The sequence below is a fragment of the Chaetodon auriga genome, chromosome 8 (genome assembly GCF_051107435.1).
Source record: "Chaetodon auriga isolate fChaAug3 chromosome 8, fChaAug3.hap1, whole genome shotgun sequence".
In the NCBI taxonomy this organism is placed as follows: domain Eukaryota; kingdom Metazoa; phylum Chordata; class Actinopteri; order Chaetodontiformes; family Chaetodontidae; genus Chaetodon; species Chaetodon auriga.
The window spans coordinates 4,808,773-4,831,501 of record NC_135081.1 but is presented as its reverse complement, the minus strand read 5'-3'; the positions used below and the strand labels follow the sequence as shown (position 1 = coordinate 4,831,501).

Below are 22,729 nucleotides of genomic sequence, written 5' to 3'. Positions count from 1 at the left end.
TTTTATTTTGTATGATCCATCGATTCTGTTAAGTTGGACGGAGCAGGCCTGTGGCACAGACTCAGTGGCCAGCGCACTTATTAACTCCCTCACCTCCCAAAAAGCACGTCTCTGTGCCAAAACAGTTTGGCATCAAACTGCGCAGGATATCTTTGTCAAAGTTGTATTAAAAATCCAGCTTTAGCGCAGTGGTGTAATGAGGTTGGCAATGTGACTAGCACCTATTTCACACATCTTTGTCACACCTTGCTGTAACACCTAGGCTGTTAGTTTGCATCCAGAGCTTGAACACGTGTTCTACATGGCTTGTTTTGTGTTTACATAGCCTCTATCCAGAACAGCCATCATCATGTTCCAGGGCCCTGTGCAACAGAACAGGCAAAGCTGGACATTTTTTCAAATATCTTGCTGTGTTTCAGTAGCAGTGTTCTGCTAACAGTACTTGACACTGATCATTTTGCAGGCTACCATAGGCTGTGTGCTACAAGGTCAGCTCTACTAGTACTGATGTCCATGGGTGTCCCATTGCACTAAATTAACTGGCTCATTGATTTTCTATGAGGTCTGACAGAGTGCAGACAGACAGATTGTGTGTCCTTCTATGACTGATATGATGTCTTTCGCATCAGCTAGTTTCAGTGATGGCACAAGCATGGGACTTAGTCCAGCTCTTGAATTGGATAATGAGATGTTCCCAGTTAAGCTTGTTTTTCGGCCGGTGTGGTTGTTCATGTGGGGCAAATCCCGAAGGAGTCTGAAATCGGTCTCATGATTGTTTATGCATGTAGAAAATGCTTTCAGATGCAGTCAATGAGTTATTATTTGCTTCCCCTTTTTCAGTCATTGTTCTTACAAACGTAAGAGGTACGGCAGAGGCAATGAGGAAACTGTGGTTACTTTCTCACACATGCACACACACACACACACACACACACACACACACACACAGATTGTCCAGATTTGATTTTGCAGTTATGTTCTTCTTGAATGTGAATTTCTGTTTTTTTGTTCAATTAAGAGGTTCCAATTTAAGGACCAACATAATGTAGGGTTTCATAATACAGGGTGCAAGGAGGAATAAAATGTAATCTGTCTTTATCTTTGGTCCTCAAAAAAATGAAATTACAGAGTCAATTTTGAACTGAGAATCTGCAAGCAGCCAAAATCTGTCCATTGAGCTGTTAGCCAAGTTGTATAGAGTTTGATTTTAGTTGTTGGTGGGCTCAGACTGTGTTGAGTGCAGGGGTTTAACACTTGTATGTATCAAATCTTCTCTGACAGTTGCTCTTTCTCTGGCTGCAGAGTGCCTGAAAAACTGTTGACTGCTATGTTCTTCTGTTTTCACATGTTTGAAAACAGAACATGAAAGGTAGTCAATGTTGTAGATTAAAAAAAATGCTGAAATCTTATTAAAAAGCTGACAAAAATTAACAACAGTAAAATAAACTTTATGGCACCCATGGCTTGTCTTGAAGGCACCACAGGTTGCCGTGGCGCCAACTTCAGGAACGACACATTTAACGTTTGTGTGTGTTAAAGTAGTTGTTAATAGTTCATCCTTTTGCGAGACCTACTGCACAATTGAGGTCAGACCAGGAGTTAGCAGTTGTCTTGTGCCATTCTTCCTAGTATTAAACTGTGTTCCTGTGCAACTACAGATGCTGCGAAGAATGTTTCTAAGCAGGGTTTTGAACATCCCAAGCATATGGTCCAAAATGTAACCCATGAGTTGTGTGTTCAATATGCCCTTTTCCATCCCATGAATTTGTAGTGTACCACCGTCTGCACTGGTTGTGCTAAGAGGTTGTTTGTCACCCTGCACTCAGAATTATTGATAGTTACTGTCTATATGCAGCTCACTATACTTATTGTGCTGAGCGGGCCTGTTTAGTGGGCCCAACAATCTGTGTGCTGTACCAGGTGGCTGTTGTGAGTCATGCACTTAGAGAGGCTGATAGTAATTGTATAGGACCTACTTTTGCTGGGCTATACAGCCATGGCCCTCTGCAGTCGTTGTGTTGAGAGTGCTTGGAGCCATTGATGGCCATTCTCTGGAACTGTGTTTTTTGTCTGTACTCCTCTGTGCAGTTTAGTCAAGTGTTGCACTGGCTGTTGTGGGGCCTTTGATGCTGCGGTCAGAACCATTAGCCTTGTGTGTTTGTTGCTCTGAAAATGAGTCTAATGAGGTGAAAGTGCTTCATGTGTGCTCATGTGCAGCCCAGGCCACAGAAAGGTTTACTTTTGATTTTCTAGTGCTTTCTATCTTCTTTACTTACTTGGAGCCCAAACAGGTGTGTGTTTTCAGGTATGCTTGGGAGATAAAAATGCAGATAATATGTGTAACATGATTGAGAACCAGATTCCTTCTCTTTGCATTTCTTCCTCATATGAATGACAGTGGAGACAGGATAAAGTGCCGTGTAATGAATGACAATTAGTTTCATCACAGAGGGTGCTATCCAACCTCCATGTCCCATCTGATAGAAGAGACAGGTTAAAGCTTCTATGAAGGGGTTCAACCTTTAGTTGATGGAAAGCCGTCGATGAAACAAAAGCCTTGCTGTGTACAAGTAGCCGTTGATGACCCATATCAACCTATTTGCCCTGCAGAGCTGTTTGGCAGGCCTTGACGTCTGCGCCACGAGGGCATCAGAACTGTGTCTCTAGAGAGCAGCCAGAGGGGCTCTTAATTGCAGTCTTGGTTACTGTTGCCTGCTGGCAGAAGATGGGAAGAACAGTTAATCCATGCTATTGTTTGGACTGGGCCAGGAGAGGATGAGAGGGAGGCAGGATGCAGCGATTACACAGTCCTGTATTGACACAAACTGGCTTGCTTTGATTAGAACTCATTCATCTGGTTCCTACCACTGGGCCAAAGAGCAACATCCTTATTATCTGAACCATTTTCCTTCCCAAATGAAATATTTGTAATTGTTTCTATATCCTCCACCATCTTACATCATTTGCAAACAAACTGTCTTTACCGACAATGGTTTTGTGACTCCATGTAGTAATATCTTTTTATACAATCATGTGTTTTACAAAGTGGTGAACCTTGCTCCACCCTTGCTTGTGAATGTTTGAGCCTATCGAGGATGCCCCTTTCGTACCCCATCATGATACTATCACCTGTTACCAATAAACCTGTTTGCCTGTGGAATGTTCCAAACAGGTGTTTTTGGAGCATTCCACTACTTTCCCAGCCTGTAGTTGTTCATGTCCCAACTTGTTTGAAATGTGTTGCTGCATCAGATTCAGAATAAGCAGATTTTTCACAAAAATCAATGAAGCTGATGAGGTCAAACATTAAATGTATTGTCTTTGAACTGTCTTCAGTTAAGTATATGTCAAAAAAGGATCAGCAAATGATCACATTCTGTTTTGTTTCATACGGCGTCCCAACTTTTTGGAATTGGGTTTGTTGTAGTACAGAGCTAACATCCATTCATACAGCCACTGTGTGAATTGAGACTGTGTGATACAAAATGAAGAGCTGTATCCTCACTATGAATGACAGGTAATACGACAGTATTACAAATCAGTCAGGAGAGGACTTCCTCTTTTTGGGCTGGATTTGGACTATGCACACAGAACAGTAGTCAAATTCCCATCGTGCATTAGATTGCTAATGTGGCACATTGACGCTCCTTATTTGTCTTCGAGCTGCAATTTGCTCTGGGCCTAAGGCATTTTGTAATGGCCGACCAGGATTGAAAGATGTGCATGTACAAGCAGACATGAACATACACACTCTGGTACAGCAGCTTTCCAGTCACTTAGAGGTGTCAGAGAGGCGTGTGCAAATACTATGTGTTGCGTAACTCTGACTGACTGACTGATTTGAAGGTTTGTATTAATTGTGCCTGGAAACAGGTTCATCAGGAAGGATGACATAGAGCAGCTGGATGACACCACAGTGTTACAGACTAGAGACCAGCACCCCCATGGACATTTCTTGACCTTTTATTCTGTAATCCATATTGCCTGTTAAATTAGATTGAGCAGCGCAAACTTTCCAGGTGTTTTTTTTTTAGTTGTGTTGTATTGACATATAAGTGTTTTGACTTGAATGATTAGATAGGCTGTTTTCGGTAGACTTATTTGACATGTGTCCATGCGTGCAGTAATGTCACAGCAGGAAATATTGTGGGATATTTAAGCAGCAAACCTAAAAACTGTAGTGATGAACTTGACAGGAGAGAGGAAACTGTCCAGAAGAAACAGAATTAAACTTTAAGTTTCTCTGAAATATATTTTTTTAGACTGCTCTGATGGAGCTCAGGATTCACCAGGAGAATGGCTGCTTCACCAGGACTGTGCGTGTGACCTTAAGGATGCCTAGAAGAACACAGACCACGAATTAACATTAGATCCTGACAGATCCTGTCAGCATGTCAGGAGATTTAAATAATTTACACTGTTACACTGCTGTGTACCCACCCTCAACCCATCCACTATTAATCAGAATATTGATCTTTATGACCCGGCCCGCCCAATCTGTGTGTTATACATGTTGGCTGCAGATATAACTGTGATCTGTGCTTCACTACCACACTAGTAACACAGTTATAATATTAACAGAATGAACTCTATTTTGACTTTACTAATGATGTTTTAGCAACTGGTGGTTCAGCTTCCAAGATTTCTGTTCATCTTCTGGAAATCAGGAGCTTTAAAATAGAGCTGCAGGTTGCTTTTTCTTCTCATTTCTTCACTTGCTTTTACTCTCTCGGTATGCCTGCTTATGGTGCTCTTCTTTTGGATGCATGAAAATGATTCTGGTGTATTTTATGTCTGTCTTTTAGATCACATAATCATAACCAGGCCTTAATCAGTGATCCTCTTTCACAGTCGACATTTTGACTCGTCATACTAGAAAACGCATAGGGGTTACTAATAAGCGATATTAACGGTGGCTCTGTTCTGTCTCAGTAAGCCATGATTGTGTGACAACAAGCCAACATGTACAATGGCGACTAAATGCAACTCAGCCATCATTTGTTTGATTAATTACACCTGTGCTTTTCCTACTGTGACCTCAATTTTTAGCCCTATTCACAATTTCTTGTAACTTGCTGATACGTTGCATCAATGGGTGTTTTTTTAATCTATTTTTATTCAGTGTTTTAAATTAATTTTTACACACTGTTTGACGGTAGAGAAAAGTTTTCCAAATAGGAGAAATCTAAAAATAGATCTCATTCATTCATTTATTTTTTCTCTTTTAACCCCAAACATATTGTTGCACTCCGTATCCAAAGATTGTCTCAAAAACTTTTACTTAACTCTGCTGTACACTTATCCTCATCAGTATCTTTTCACCTTGATAGAGGCCAAGCATGTCTATATGCATCATTGTTGTTCAAAGTGTGGACGTGCTGCACTCTTCCAATACCTGTCATACCGAACATATTTATAAGTCAAAGTATCTGCAGAATGAGGAATCAAGCTGAGAGTTTGTCTTTGCTTGTTAACTCTGCAAAGCAATAACCCTCCCTTGTGTTGCTTTTTAATGACAGCTGGTTAGCTCACGATGTTCTCTTCTTAATGTTTGACATACTGGTTCTCAGAAGTCTCATGCACAGTCTGATATAATGTGGCTGCAACTGCCTTTGTTGGCAACAATGGAATTGGTATGAAAATGTGTTTAGGATTATTACGGAATCCTGTGGTTGGTCCAGTCTTAATTAAGAGGCTGAAAAATGATGAGCCTATATAGCCTGTTAAACTGCCTAGGGAAATGTAAGTGTGTCTGTGTGTGTCCCACTTAAATGCTGTGTGATGACGCTCAGAGAACAATCGGAATCTGACGGGAGAGAGAAGGCTGTGGAGGAGTGTTGCATGTGAATGAGGATGGGAACGTTGGAGCACATGCAGTACTTGCTGTTTCCATCAGAACCAGTATGACTAATGGCTACAGTTGGCAGGTCTAGTATAGTTTTTCATATCAGGTACAACATGAAAACCCCATGAGTATCAGGAGCGAGCTACACATGAGAATTACTCCTACCTCCTCCACGTGTAGATCAGAACTTCTGGTGTCTCGCCGTAGTCCCCAATTCTTGAGCTTGTAAAGCTACAATGGTCAGATGTTCATATTTAGCGGCCCCTTGCACGTTTTATATTAATGTCAATGCCTAAGAATACAGTAGAAGACAGTGGGTAACCTGATATGCTTCTGTATGACTGTGTGTGAAAGAGTGATATAGAAAGCCAAGGATGGATGGACGCCGGCTGAGGCGTTGTGGCTGAGAGAGCAAATGGTCAGCTGTCAGTCAGTTTTGGTGGGGATTAGTCAGAGCTAGCTGGGCTCCGAAGAGAGACAGACAGAGACAGACACACATATGAATGAATGAATGTCGTGACAGGTGGCAAAGGTTGTGAATTGCACTCAGTCTCAAGACATGAGAACATGCTCAGAGGCTCCACTGCAAGACTTTATTTCAGAATGAGAGCCCACATTGTTTACAGGTGAATTAGCAGTAGTATTTCATCTCTTATAATTTTTTCTTTTTTTCTTTTTTGCTATGTGTTGTTGTGTGAATGTGTGGAACTGTTGAAATGTTACTGTCTCTAAGAGAGAACTTTTTTAATTGACATATGGGATGAAAATCAATAACAAACCTGGGTAATTTTCTGTAATCGGCCTAATGAAATGTTTCACATATACATGTTTGACATTTGTAACAAACCAAACTGCTTGAAAATCAGTTGAAATTCAGAGTTATGGTAATTTTAATTGTGGATAGATCTCCAGCCTCTGCCTGCATTAGGAGGTGAAGCTCCCCTGTGCCAATAGGACAGCCATTCCCTAGGAATTGCGGAAATTGGTGTTGAATGCATGGCAGTAGGGAATATGATTTGTAAGTGCACGATAGACTACAACTAACTCACACAAACACTGTGGCTGCAATATGTTTTCATTTTAAAATAATGTTTTAAAACGCAAACATTCTCCGTCCAGAGTAGCACCTCGCCCTGTTTCAGACTGTCTCACACACACATTGCAAAGCTGTATCTAGTGCTACTGAGCTACTTCAACTCATTTCACAGACAGATTTTCTTCAGTGAGTTATCAGCTGAAGGCAGAGGAGGTGTGTGAGATGTCACACAGGACATGCTGCCATACGCTGCTCCAGGAACTGTTCTCAACCTCAGTGTGAGATGTTTCCATTTTGTCTTGACCATGTCACTTTGGCTTGCCTTTCCCTCTGTCATCTTCTCCATTCCCTTCCGCTTCCCTAACAACAGTCCAGGTTGAGCTGGCAGATGTCTGGTCTGCTCTGGATCTGACACTAACGCTATTAATACACACACTGAGCTCTTGAGTGGGACAGGCACTCTCTGGCTGACTTATCCAAAAGTTCACATCCTAGATAAAGCAGCCAGCACTGTGAGCACTTGGTGAGCCAGCCAAACAGTGAATCAGTCAGATGTGTTCTCATTTGTTGTCGGTGTCTCTTTCCACTGCCAGTTGACATGGAAGTGGTGAAGATTTTAGAGTATTTTATCACAGCCACATTCTATTAGCTCTTTTCCTAATCACTGACTAAATTAAGGACATGTCCGCTTTTAAGAAGAAAGTGACCAAGGAGAGGGGATGAAGACAGGAAATGATGCTGGCCTTAGTTCTAACCAAAGACAGAGCTGTTCTTTAATTGTCATCACAGTACGACTCCACCGTAGAGAAAGGGTGGCAAGCAGGCATGGAAACAGGGGTGATTAGGTGTAATTATTCCTTTCAGTGATCCATGACAAATGAGAGGTGGTGTTGCTGTGTGCAATGAGGCCCATCACTCTATCATCACAGGCCACTGGTTAGGCCCAGCTGCCTGTTTGGCATGCTAATTGACTGACTGGTTGATATGCAGTTGAACATGTTTGTTAACTTACAGGCTGGCTAGTTGGTTTGGATCCTACTCTTGCTCCAGAGATTTTGATCTGGTCATTTGGATGACTGTGGTATTGACTAGTCACATATATGTATTGTCAAACTCAACGCTGACATATAAATTGAAGTTGATCCCCTCCTGAAAGCTGAGAGGAGGTGGCAGGAGAGATTCAGATCAGACCACTTTAAGATCAGATTTAAATGTCTGATAGCTTAATAAGTGAGCATTAGCAGTGCTGTGAGATAAGCTATCAGACTTTGATTTTATTTTAGATTTACTTAATGGTAATAGACTTGTAAGGCAGGTTGCTCTAGTGGTATTCTTGCATGAGTTATGACAATTTTTGTTGTTTAATAAAGCCTACTAAAGACTTGTCTATTGGAAATGGACTAAATGGACCCTGTGGTTTTATTGACAGCTATTTCTTAACCTCAACTTCTATAATCAACATGAATGAGAAGTCTTAGTTTGTTTGAAATCACACTGTATTTACTACATAGTGGATTATATATACTGTCTACTTTCTGCTTTTTCATTTGAGCATCTTAAGTGGGAGATTTCTGCACAATACAGTATTAAAAATTCCAGCAATGGAACAAAAAGGTGTTGTCCATGACATGTACACACTTATTTTCTTTGGCTAACAATTCAACAGTTTGTGTTTTGTGTTTAGAAATTGTGATGATCCATAAGTATCAAAAATCAGATATTGATAGTTTTATAGGGAATAGTAAATGAGCAGAAGGCACAGTGATGTGTCACACAATCCCAGAAATGCAGCAAAAACCTGCATTGTAAACAACAACTTCATTGTCAGATGCATTTCGTTTGGTTGCTTGGTTCAGTAGTTGTGTGTGGTGGAGTTTTGAACCTCTTCTCTGTGCACCTTGTAAGTAGGTGAAGTTGTGCCAGAAATCCCTGCTTTGCTTCTACAATCTCACTTGCTCCGAACCATGGAAACTTTGAGCTGCAGTTCCAGGACAATTGAGCAAACTCTCTGTGAGGACTGAGCGATGTGGTTGAAAGGTTTTCTGAACTGCTCCTAAATGAGCCTTGCAATTGTTTTGCAAACACTGTAATACCATTTTAGAACACAGGACTCTTGATCATTTTAGTGCTGGTACTAACTGGTACTAAGAAAAGCTACACTGTAAATCCTTAAAACTATTAATTATAGTGTTTCCCAGAGCTGATCTGGTCCAGTTTGTTCAGCATGGCTCCCTGTTATTGGTACTGTGACTGCTGTCATTGCAAGCTGCTTGGTGGTTTATCAGAGCAAAACGTCTGAATGCAGAGTAGGAGAGGAAAAGATGCCAACAGACAAATCCCACAGTCGCTAATTAAAGCATCATGGTGAGCCTGTAATACAGAGAGGAGGAGGAGGAGGAGGAGGAGGAGGAGGAGGAGGAGGAGGATGTTCTGGATATCGCAAATGTATGTGTGTGTGAATTGGGGGAAGGGGGATTGGGAATAGAACTACTACAAAAGTGTAACATGGAGGGCTCCAACCCCAAGACAATACATTTTTAAAAGGTGAGTAGAAAAAAAAGAGTGGTGGTTAAAGGTCAAGTACTATAACCCCTCTGATTTTGTAGAATTTAGACGAGTTGAAAATCAGGAAGGAGAGAGATGCTTGGTGTGAGGGATGGGAGGATGGTGGTGCAGGATTCCAGAATGATGACTGGAGAAGATGGAGTGAAGACAAGTGGATTGAGGTGTATGGTTGTAGAGGAAGACTAAATTAGAAAAAACAAAGGAATCAAATATAAGCCTAAGTAGGGGAGGGGGAAGGGAAGTGGAGGAGGATAGAGGAAAGAGGGGTTGGGTTCTCCCCTTCCTGTTTCCTCTCAGAGCATTGTTTGTTTGTTGACACTGAGATGGGAATACAGAAAGTGCTATTTTCATGGTTTTCAAGTCCTTATTGTATTTGTACAAGCAGAGCGTAGCAGAGAGTTGTACTCATTACTGACTGCTTACATTACTAGTGTGAATATGAATTCAAGCTTCTTTTGTTTGTAAGTCACTTGGGTATATGGCATTTAAAATGCACGTGTGAAATATGTAATTGTAGACTCACATGCTCGACTTTCCCAGACTGTGTCAGACAGAAAGATTACAGACAAATATCGACGTGCAGGGCTGCCATGCTATTGTGTGCCAGTGCGTATGTGTGGACAGATTTGCCAGAGGGCCTGACAGAGGCCCGCTTCATTCTCTAATTTGAGTCAGGGAGTGTTGCTATAGTAACAAATACTGCTGTGAGTGAGCCAGGTGTGAGGTAGTACACTTGTGGTCCCTGGGGGTCTCTTCCTCTCCTCCCCACATCTCTCCATCTCTGGCTTAGGTCAAACTTGGGAACAGACTCACGCAAGAGACAGTGTTGAATAAGCACACACACACAAATAAATTGATAGCACAAAATTAATAATATATACATAAATAATAATTACATAACCCATTTTCCATTTCTAAGCCATGACTAAATGAAACATGTTCATAAGACTAGGTCAGGAGCACTGATGATTTATGGAACAAAAGGTAGACATCATCTCTTTTGTAGCTAAATGTTCCAAGAAAAGAAATTCATGAGTCAAGCCTCTGTATAGTGTTTTCTGTAATACTACATGCCAGTATGCATAGAATATACAAGCTCACACTGAAAATAGGTCTGGATAAGTCGAGTTTTGCGTTCCTGTTGTTAGACAGAACACAAGGACAAACATGGATAATTATATGCTGTTTGGTTAATTAGATGTGCAGACTAGAAATGATTGACGATCACTGCTTGGAATAATGTTCATATCAGATTTCCCATTCTTTACTGTTATCATGGTTATTTGCAAGGAAGAAGGCTAACAGAAGCACTGAGTTATTCTCACCACATTCAGAGGCCTATGCTGTCAACTGTATTTTTAGCTAAGCTAACAGCACAGTGTTAGGGGTAGAAATGGTCAGTCAGTCAGTCACTTCAGTCTAAACTGAAATACCTCAACTAATGGATAAGTTGCCCAAATAGTTGATACACACATTCATGACCCATTTAAGATACACTGCTCCAGTGTGTAGGATTTAGGGACTTTTAGTGGTGAGGTTGCAGATTGTAACCAACTGAACACCCCTTCCCTACGATGGCCATGAAAAATGCGAAAGCCCCTCTCTAGAGCCAGTGCAACACCATGAAAGAGGACCCGCTCCCTCTGTAGATATAAAGATCTTATTCTAAGATAACAAAAACACAATGATTGTTATTTTCAGATGATTATATTCTAATAAAAACATTTGGTTAATGACCAAATAACTGCAAAACTAATGGCATACCCATCAGCCACAGCTGTAAGTTGTGTTTAGCATAAGACATTGTTAAAGTACTCCATTTCAGTAGCATACAAGAGTTTGGGCACCCCTGTTCATATACTTTGTAAAATATTCATCTGAAAAGTAACCGTTACCCAGTGCTTTTAAATTCAAGTAGTACAGTATTTCCCTCTGAAACACAGTGGAGTATAAGTGTAAAGAAGCACAAAATGGAAATAATCAAGTAAGTACAAATATCTCCTTGAAATTGAAGTTAAAGTACTTAAAGTACCACATTTACTCAGTTACTCTCCACCACTGGTTTTTAGTGCTAATTGGCAAACATTAACATGATAGCGCACTAAACTGAGATAACGAACATAGTAAAAACGTTCGTTGTGAGCTCATGTAGATGCTGATTTTCGCATTTTGTTCCAAGCACTGTTGTGCCAACGTACAGCCTCACAGAACTATTAGCATGACTACTACTACACTCTTAGTCCAGTTTCCCTATATGAGAGTAAACTGATTATTTCTTGTTTTTAGGGCTTGGTCAGATAAAAATGGACATTTGATTATGTCATGTTGGGCTCAGGGATATTGTCATAATTTCTTGACCTGATGATTAATCAATAAAATATTGGCTTATGAACTACTGATCATGTTAGTAGTTAAAGAGTTAAGGACTTAGTCTCTTTCATATCCAGAGCAGAGGAGAAGCCCCCAGCCATCATGCTAATATGAGACAACATGAGGCAGGAGATGCTTAGGAGAGAGCTGCACTTTATTCTGGGGCTCTGGCTCTCATCCATATTCAGCAACAGCAGCTCTGCTTGTCACTCGCATGTTTCTCCTCTCCATCCTCTCTGCTTACTCTCTTACCCTCTCTCTCATTGTCTCAGTCACTCTTGCACACACTTAGCCAACATGTGCACAGATACATGACACACATACATGAGACATTTTATATTCTCTTACACCAAAACACATCTTCCTCTGACCAGTGACGCACTGATGTGCTGTCTGCAGCCATGTATCCTGGCTGCTCCTATGTGCCCAAATTCTTTTCAACATCTGTTGCTCTTTTTCTCACTGGCTGGACGAGGAGGAGAAATATGCCCCAGCGATACAATTAACATTTGGAATCGCCCAGGAAAAAATCCTTCATAACCCTTCACAAAAACAGTACTGGTACAGATGCACTTTTGTTGATGTTTGAAACCTTTTGAGCATCAGTTAGTTGTGGGGGAGAGCTGTGGCATGTCTGTCCTCCTAATCTTTACATGTCTGGGGTTAGGCATGATCAGTATTTGCCAGCATTCTTCTTAAGGCCTGGATCAGACTGCATGATTTTTAACGATGGTCACTGTGTCAGAACTAAAGATCACAGTACCATAAACTCTTGGTGTGTCTTGGTCGGGTGACTGGCATGACTACACGTATGACCCCAACTAATCACAGTGTGTCTTATGTCACGATCACCCATGGCATCAGACGTCACCAAGGAGGCGGGTGAAGCAGCTGTCAATCAAACTGACAGAAGCATTGCGTGTGATGTTATGGTCTTGTGTACTGAAAAAAAAAAAGAAAAGGCCTGTGGGTGAGCAATAGCATTAAAGGAAAATACAAGAGGTGGTATAAACTTCGGCCATTCGGCCATTATTTATACATCTACTGTGTAGCATCCGGATAACAATTACGACATGTACAATGAGTTTCTGGAGCACAATGGTAAATCCACAGCCTTTAATTGTGTCAACAGACTTAACACATTTCGGCATTTTGAGTCTGATGAAGACACAACCGTGTCAGAATGTCTGCATATTGAAAGGCTGTGAATCGGTCCCTTTTTTCCTCTAGAAGTTTGTCGTCCTTGAGCAAGCACCTGATTCTGCTGTCTTATGCTGGAAGATGCACCAAGAAACCTGTTTCAACTCTGCTGCTGTTGCATAAATTTCACTTTCCTTGTCCTGAACACATGTCAGGGGGTACAGTGGTCATCAGAAGGTCAATGGTTCAATCCAGTCATGCAGTCTGCATGTCGAAGTATCCTTGGTCAAGATACCTGAACCCCAAAATTGCTCCTGATGCTGTGTGTGGCGTGTGAGTATGCATGTGAATGGTTATTGCGTGTGATGAGTAGGGGTATGAATCTGTGTGTCGGTCGGTGAATGTTGGATTATGTTGGAAAGTGCTTTGAGTGGTCAGTAAGACTGGAAAAGTGCTATATAAAAATACAGTCCATTTACCATTACACATAATTCTATACTTCAGGTTATTGCAGTTGAGAGTATACTAGTGTTACATGTATTTGCTGCCATTACAAACTGACAAGGGACAAACTTGGAGACTTGACATTTCAGATAGAGATCCTGGATGCTCTTTTATGCTGAAGAGACTGTTGATTTCTCTCAGTAAAATTCAGACAATGCTTTATTAATTTCTTTGCCAATACAAGTACAACTGCAATTTCAAGAAAGTATCATCTGTAAAGTTTGGATCTCATTTCTGATGGCTTCAAGTCTGCTGGAACATCAGACTACAAAGGCTCGAAAGTGTCAGACAACCCTCCCATTTTTTATAAACAGACTGAGCGCAAACCCCCTTTGAAAGCCGAGGTGTGCTTGATGAAGCTTCAGGCAAGCTGTCAGAGGACAGCCAAGTACAGTAATGGCTCTCCAGACTGAGGACAGTCCATCACTACAGCACACCACAGGTACCTGAAGTCACTGCAGCTGTCCTTGTTATTTGTGCACACCGGCGACTTCTGTGCTCACCATGTTTTCATTCTGGAAGTAGTCTGATGAACTCGGTCCAAAGAAAGTTTTGTCTCAGTTTAGTCTCTCTTTCACTCACCCACTCATGTTCTCTCTTTCTGTCTCTTGCACTCTATTTTTTTTTTTTTTCAGACTTGTTGGGTTGTAGGTTACATAAATATTGTTTGCTGGTTTAAACAGACTTTCTTGGAATTTTTGCTAGAAACACAGTGAACTGCTGTCCAGAGTATTAACACTGGTTACTGACACATAGGTGGTACTGGTACTCAGCTTCAGCTTTTTCTTGGCTGTTCAAATAAGGAAGTGTCCTGGTAAGGAATATCAATTTAGGTCTATCAATCAGTTTCTTTCGATAATCCGGCACCCATTAACCGGTAACTAACCAGTTCATTTTGAGCTGCAGAGCACACTGGATTGCATCTCCCATTCAGAGTTTCTGTGCCATCAGGGATTCGGTGCCGGCCCACATGCTAATCCATGTTTTCTGTAATCATCTATGTTTGTGGACCCTATTTTTCCACGTTTTTGTGTGAAGTGACAAATAGAACAACATTTTAAAAATTGGTCCAGTATTGAGCGAGAGCACTGCAGCCTGCAACATAATGCCTCCAGGCGTTTGCATGTCTTCAGTGTTTGCCCATTAGAAGTGTTTGTTCCTGCCATTGATGAACTCAGACTGTTATTCTAAGTGTCTGACAGCATTATAGAAAGTATCCCTACAGAGATAGACCTTTTTGGTAAAGAGAAAGATCCTTTTTGTTTAACCAGAAACAGCTCCAAAGCCACCAGACTTAGACAGTAATTTGTAGACAGTAGACAGTAATTTTATTGTCGGAAGACACACTTCATTCATGTCTGACAGAAACAAAATAAAACACAAGTTTCCCATCTCTCTCTTTCAGCCCATTCAGTCTCCATCTGTAAATGTCTTTCTTCTTTGTTCTCTGATTCATAAAGGTATCCTCTTGTCTCCACAGTGAACCACATTTTGTTGCTGCTGTCATAGTCACTCCTGTTTATTGTCTTGTATTTGTTGTCTTATCCATAAATCGCTGAAAGTCTGGCTCAGTTTTTTTACTCTTTTAATTTACCTTGGTTGGTAATTTAGAGATTTCACATTCAAACTAGTGTTCACGAGGGTGTATTTTCATCTGGCATGTAGTTTTGCATCTGTTTGAGCCACCACACATTGTTGGCAGCTGTGCTGCACTCTCTGCTGTTCTTACCTCTTTACACTTGTACCAGAAGTCCTCACATCTGTGTGGGAACACATTGTTATGTGGGTGTGTTCATACACAGTAAAAGCCTAAAAAATCAATAAATTACATCACTTTATATATTGTGCCAAACCATGTTTCTAGCTTTAAATAATGAATAAATTAATGGTGATACAATCTCAGTAAACAGTCACCATAATGCATTATAGGTATACAAAAAGGATGTAATAATGATGTGAGTGTCCTTGTGAGTCTTTCAAACTACATTTAGTCTGTTTTTTTATCTGCATTTTCGTCTGTGCCTTAACTTCTCAGTCTCTTGGATTGTCCTGCGGTTTTCTGTGGCTGTTAAGACAATTTAGATGGAATGTGGTCTAACTGTAATGTTCACTGTTTGGGCCAATCTGGTTTCAGCAGTCTCTATTGAACATGTCTTTGGAAACTCGGATGTTACCGAGAGGAAATGCCACTAAAATCAGAAATTGTCTCTTTTAGAGTTTATCATTCTTTGATAATGGACTGTCCAACACTGCAAAGTTAATTGCTGTAGAGCTGAGACAGTTTCCTTATTAATCTTTCAAATCTGTTGATCAACATGAAATTAATTAGCAAGTTGATGGCCTTGATATTTCGATAATTGATTAGTAATTTGAGTCATTTTCCACATTTTTGCTGCTTTTCTTTGGCTTTTATTACAATCATCATGATCTCTTTGGTTTTGGACTGTTATGATGGACATCTTTCGTAATTTTTAAACTTTAAAGACAAAATTAGGCAGATTAATCATTAACGAAAATAACTGATACGTACAGCCCTAAATTATAACAATAATTTTGTCCTCTAGCTAGCCTCTGATGAAGGAAGCAACAAATTAGCACAATGCTCCATGATAAAGAACATGGTACAGGATATTAATGTTACATTACATGGATATGGAAATGTATATGATGGTCTGTAGAACAGGTTGCTTATTGAAATGAATGAAGTCTTTTTCTTTCTTTCTTTTTTTTTTGACGCAGTGCTGTTGTTGCTGTGGAATAGTCCACACACGCACAGGTATTTTTCAAATGTAGCTTTCTTTATGTATTTTGGCCTTTCATCAAACTTCTTTTGGAAAACTCCCTCCAGGGTGAAGATATTCAAAAACTCTGTTTGCAATGTTGACGTGTAGACAGGGAGAACAGAAGTTTTGGCACCATTATTCCTACATGAGGCAATTTCGTGAAATGGCGTACACGACTGAAATAGTGCTGATGCTAACCTTGCTAACAGGACTCTTTATATGTTGACACATAAATGCCTACTTGCTCTTTCACTTTCATTGAGGAACAGAGGCATCAGAATGTTCTACGGAGGTCACTGCTACATAGTCCAACAGTCCTATGACGCAGACCCGTCTACCTACGTTACCTCTAGTTGCAGGCAGCCTTCCAGTAATGGCTTTCTTTCAGGCTTCTGATACCTAGTAATACCCTTGTACATGTGCACTAGGCATTAGTGTAAAGTGAAAACAAATTTCTATTTGCTGCCATACTGTTTATTAACAGTGTTGAAAGTTGGAGGCCTGAACGCAAAGCAAGACCACACACAGAGGAGAATTGTAATTAAGTCCAAAGTGTACAGGAGCACACTAAATTGTTCTGCTAGAGCCAAGACCCTTTTTAGGTATTGATTTCTTTTTAGCCAGACTGCCAGGCATCTTGTGCCTGAAACATAAAAAAGGTATAAAGTAGGTAGAGGCAGGAAAAATAAATGTATCTTTAGCAGCCTACTAACCACAAATAAAATGTCATAAGATGCATGTCATTCAGAGAGTTTGCTTAATTAACAGACTCTTACAGCAAATGCTTGTTTCTTGGTTACACTCTTTCAGACAATTTTATGGGCTGTAATTGATGGTTTATTTGTTAGCATGTCAACCTCTCAGATCAGTCTCATAGTAGTTTGGCTGAAATGTGTCATTCCACTGTTTGGCTTTCAAGCCAAGGTTGCCATGTCTGCATACTGTTGGGGCATTTGGGCATTAGAGTCCTGTGAAAAGAAAGAAATGTTTTTGTTTTAATGCTGGCAGCCCTGAATGTTGATAGAGTACATTTATCTGCAAGACAGACACGATACATTGATTTTGCCACGTTGCCAGCTGTAGTTTCATATGCTGGGAGAGTGAAGCATCACATGAAGACCGAGTACGTATGTGTGTATATTGCTGTGAGAGATAGAAAAAATGTAACTAATAGCAGAAACACTGCAAATTCTGGGCATTGGCAAAGAAACTGTATTTGGCGTGGGCTTGTCATGTCGTGGCCAGTCCGCTTAATAAGGTCAGTAATGGCACCGATACCTGGTGAGCAGATTGGTGATGCATTCCTACTTTTCTCTTAGCTAATTCCTACAGAGCTTACCTTAGCCCATGGAGTGTTTCTCCTTCATGCTAGACTTGCATATGTCTCCATGTATGTTGTCGTACTCCCCAACACCTGGAAACAGACTTTAATGTGTGAAATGAGTGGAGTTCCCCATAAGATCTGCATGCTGTGCTAGGGTAATCAATCACACAAGTCCTCTTACAAAGGAATTGCTGTCTAATACACGCATGGATCTAAAAATTGTTATATGGGTACATGATTAATTAAAGTATGAATGTGCCCCAGCTTAAACACAAACACTTGGCCTCCCTCAGAGAACAGCAGCAGAGCCTGCTGATCCTGAGTTTGTCAACACATTCCAGAGGCCTAATTGGTACACTGAGCAATGAGATGCTACACTCATGTCATGCTGAGTTAACCATTCTCGTCATCCATCAACATCATCCTCAATATGAACACGTCTGTTCATATTTCAGGAGGGGTAGGTTTCTAAAATATTTCAGATGTGGTGATTTTGAGCACAGTGAGCACCTGCAAATGTATGCCAGCTGTTCTTTGAACATGCTGTACACTAGTTGTGTCATTACCTCGTATTCATGCAGCTCTTTGGTCCATTAACTTGCTTGAAATGAAAGGCCTGGTGTGGTTGACTAATAGCCATTACACAAACTTTGGTCAAACCAAACCACTGCAGGTACTTCAGTCGGGTTAGGAACACAGTGACTGTACTGATATGTTTTTCATTTTAGACAAATTCATCAGCTGCTTCTGTTGTCCCTGTAACACCCCATTTGTTAAGCTTTAGTCAAAGGCTCTGTGTTACTAATGCATTTCACTTTTGCGTTCTCTCAGAACAAATGCCATCTGGAAGTCAGACAGAAAACACGAATTATCCTCTAAACTGCTACATAGCCTGTGTTTTGCTTGTGGGGACTCTCAGAATACATGCTGAAACTGTGGACCGCTGTCTGCCACAGCTGCTTCCTTATGCATGCTGGGTCCAATGTTAATGGGTAAATGGAATTGGTATAAAACTTGCCTCTCTCTGCCATGCTTGATGTAGCAGAGACCTTGACCCTGATGGTTGTGAGTGACAGGGTGAGAGTGCCACTCAGAGCTGGAATAGAGCCAAGGATAGCTCCATAGGCATGAGTTAGAGCAGTAGTGTCAGTCAGCCATGTTGGTGGAGCACATATGTGTCTTGAGATTGGATTTCATTGATTGTATGAAAATCTAAACCAAACAAATCACGTTTGCTTCAATCAGTTGAGCCTTTGCCTCAAAAGAGCACTCTCAAAAGAACTATGAGTGTAGCTCATTCTGCTGCTCACTTTCTGAATGATCACTCAGTTTAATTATACGCAGCACTGCTTGGCCTAAGGGTAAGTCCTGCAATGCTAACCCGACAAACTTGGGTTTAAAGATAGGGCTTGCCCAATTTAGAATGCATCAGATAGCAAACTCAAGCCAAGCATGCTGCTAAAAGCATTTCATAATCCCTGTGAAAAGTCTTTATCATGTGTTTCGGCCCCCAAAAAAACTACTTTTCAGAGTTGGATTTCTCTGGTGCATGATCAGGGCTCCATTCTGCCAACCCATTAAGTATTGAGGGCATCTGAGCATTTGAGCTTAATGAGAAAGTTACTTAAAAATCCTCATCATGGTAATTACTTCAGAGCTGCCAATATTTGACTGGAGCTGCAGTGATGTCTTTTTTTCCTCCCAGCCTGAGAGAGCTGGCTCTGCTTCTCTGCTGAAGAGGGGATTGGAGATGGAAATGTTCACAAATGTTTGTATGTTAGGACAGATATCCGTGCTGTTTGCTTTGAAGTAGTATTCGAACATGTGTTTAATGAACCTGCTCAAATATCCGTATCTGCCGTGTGTGTATGTAAGAGAGAGAGCGAAGGACACTGTATACTATAAGCAGTGACATGAAGGTGTTTGCTGTCCCAGCTCCATCCTGGAGGCTGTTTCTCACCCGCCTGCTGTTAGTTCTGTTACCAATGTTTACACTGCTGGAGCGAGGTGTGCATGTGTGTACATGCATGTGTATTGGGTTGAATAAAGTCTGTATGGCCCAGTGCTTCTGCATGCTGACAGGTCGCTTTCTCAGGGTGCAGCTAGCAAGTGCAGATATGCACACTTGAATAAGCATGCACACACACATTTCAGTGAAATGGACATGTTATGGACACAAATGCCCAGCCACTTATTTATGCGTAGCCGTACCGCCTGTGACGAGACTGCTGTTAGAGGAGGCAGGAAAGAACGTCATTGACTGCTTTCCTCTCACACTTCTCTCCATCCCTGTCGTTTACCAAACTCTGAGCACATTCCACTTTCCTTAATTGTCTCCTTGTTTTCATTCAATGGCATCCTCTCCATAGTAGTCATATTATTATGACTACTATGGAGTATTAATGAAAAGCATATTTGTAAAATGAGACATCCCACTACTCAAGCATCAATTAGTGATGATGTCTGCACAGCAGGATCAGCTGTCACAGGGCTTTAACTTCTCTGTAGCATTGATTGTTGTGTTGGATTTTAAATTTAAACAGATCTACAGGCCAAAGATTAAGCGTGGACAGTCACCAATATTACTTTCTGCATGATAAAACTGTAAAAATGTACCAGTTGTCAAACATTCATGACAAATCCTTATTTCAACTTTGTGTAGATGCAGAATTGTGTTTCTCATGCTACAAAAGGTTTAGTAGTATTTCATACGTCAGCTTTTCCAGTTGGCTCTTTTATTGAAGTTTGAGCACATTAAAATGTGTGTGGTTTTCTCAGTAGATGACATGTCATAAAGTATTAAAAAATACAAAATTTAAGTGGGGGAGACTGCCCTGAGCTATATTTTGTATGATTTCTCCATTCTGACCACATAGAAATGTTTAATGCTTACGTATGGTTTGATCATGTATGCTGTAATTAGAAAAAATCAACGTGTATTTGCCTGGCAGCACACATGGTTTCTAATTCCATTTCTGTTTGGTTCCCTCTGCCTCAGACATCTGGAGTCTCGGTGTGATCCTGTTCATGTTGGTCTGTGGCCAGCCACCCTTCCAGGAGGCTAACGACAGCGAGACCCTCACCATGATCATGGACTGTAAATACACTGTACCAGCCCATGTCTCCAGCACCTGCAAAGAGTGAGTGATACATGCATAGCAAACAGGATAACGACCTGCTCTGTCTACTCTCTTTTTGATGGATACCATTTGAAATAAATCTGATGGTTAACAGACTTTCACAATAACACATGTTAGAATATTGAGCTTGGTCTTGTGCCTTTTCATTTCCTACTCTATTCCTCCAGTGTTGGCTATCATGTCTGGACTTCTTATTTTGCCTCACCACTACACCACTATATCCCTCTTTGTATTAGTTTATATGTCCCAATTTTATCCCTCTGTTTTTGTCTCTTCTTATAGTTGACATACCCTTTAAGTGGTTTGGCCAACAGCCAATCGCATTGAGCAGACATGACCTGCCATTTGTAGCAGAGGGAGTTGACCTGTATCCATACTGTAGTTACTGTAGCTTACAGCTGGTCACAGTATGGCAGAGGCCACATTGTGCTATGCTTGCCATAGCTCCACCTTTCCAATAAAAATGTTTGCATATGATATATCACAACTCAATAAAACAACAATTATTTAACTTTTAGTAAAGCTCAAGTCGCTATACTCAAGTAGCAACACTCGTGCAATGTCATCAACACGTCCACTTGCTAGCTGTGTAGCAGGGTAGCAGTGCATGCACTGTAAATGACAGTGAGTCAATATGGCTCCTGCAGTGGAAATGGCATTGCAGAATCCCCACCAGTGGACAGATTTCTACTGTTGCATATACTGTCATACCGCTCAAACACATTACTGAGTCAATTCACACTAAATAATAGAATTTTAATAAGTTCAACTGCAGCTAAGTCAGCAACAATACAGTATGTTCCACCACAGACATTTTTCATTTCTCATATCTATAAATGTATACAGTGGGTTGTTGAGCCTCAATATGAAGAAAATGTTGTGCAAGAGCTCTTTTGTGGAAATATGTCATCAAACAAATTGCTACCTTTTCAGCTGTTTTTGATTATTGCCTTTATTAACTACAATGTATTTACTTGCTGGAGATACAGAGTTTTTTTTCCCTAGGAGGTTAAGGCTAGGATGTGCAGCAACCTGAAAACAGAGCCTCAGGATTTCAGAAATGCCTCGGCCTCAGTCAGGGTAGAGATAAACTCTGTTTACAACACAACTGTTTGTAGTTTTCTGCCGTAACTCTCTGACAATCTCATTAATATAATATGCTCACATAGGCAATACCAAGATTATACAGTGTCAGAGGGCACTGTGGTGATCATGCAACTACCACAGCCCAACCTGATATGCAGGTGAAAATGAATGTGGGTTGTGATATGATGGACTGAAAGGCATATGTTGTAAGGAGTCATGTATGAAAAGTAAATTGGATTAATACATGCAATATCAAATATATATGATAAAGAAAATAATCACTTAATTAAATAACCAAGTGCATCATGAGTATGTTGCTGTGCTACCAAAATACTTGCTAGCATGCTAGCATGACCTGAACTCCTTCTCTCAGCGATTGTACATGACGAGCACTGAAACAAGGCAGTAGCCACATTGATTTATTCCAGGCCCTGCAGACCAATTTGCTGCTGTAGTTGGCAGAGACTGCCAGCAGTTTGAGCAGCCCAGCTGCAGAGCAGTACGGTCCAACTGCACGACAACACATGTTTCACACTCAAAATAAGTTAGGCAGTTAGGCAAATAAATTAGCAGTTGCATAATTAACCATGTGTGTTTGTAAATCACACTCTTAATTTTGTAGTAATTAATTCTCTCAAGCTACACTGGGCTAATCTTTGAAGCAGTATAAATTGACAGCTTCTCTAACAACTGTGGCCAGGTTTAATCAAGAAAACATTCATGATGCAGTTTTTTCAAACCTGACCCAATCTGTTGTCCACACAGAGTTCTTTTTCAGGGTAATGAGAGACCAGGCCCTTTTGTATTCACTATTAACCTTATTGGCTACATTTTACTTGAGTATCAAGTATTATTCATGGTTTTGACTAGATCACTGCCTCAGAGAACCTGTTGCAGAATGGACTGTGAAAGACAGTCATACACATCCTGTATATT

General features: G+C 40.7%; 1 protein-coding gene across 3 annotated transcripts in view; it reads left to right on the top strand.

Moving 5' to 3' along the window:
- Window positions 1-22,729, top strand: part of snrka (SNF related kinase a) — a 48,939-nt gene that overhangs the window by 1,885 nt on the left and 24,325 nt on the right. For all 3 annotated transcript variants that reach the window (XM_076737166.1, XM_076737167.1, XM_076737168.1), the window contains exon 3: window positions 20,566-20,707. In XM_076737166.1, the coding sequence (XP_076593281.1) occupies window positions 20,566-20,707 (142 nt within the window). The remainder of the gene's footprint in view (window positions 1-20,565; window positions 20,708-22,729) is intronic.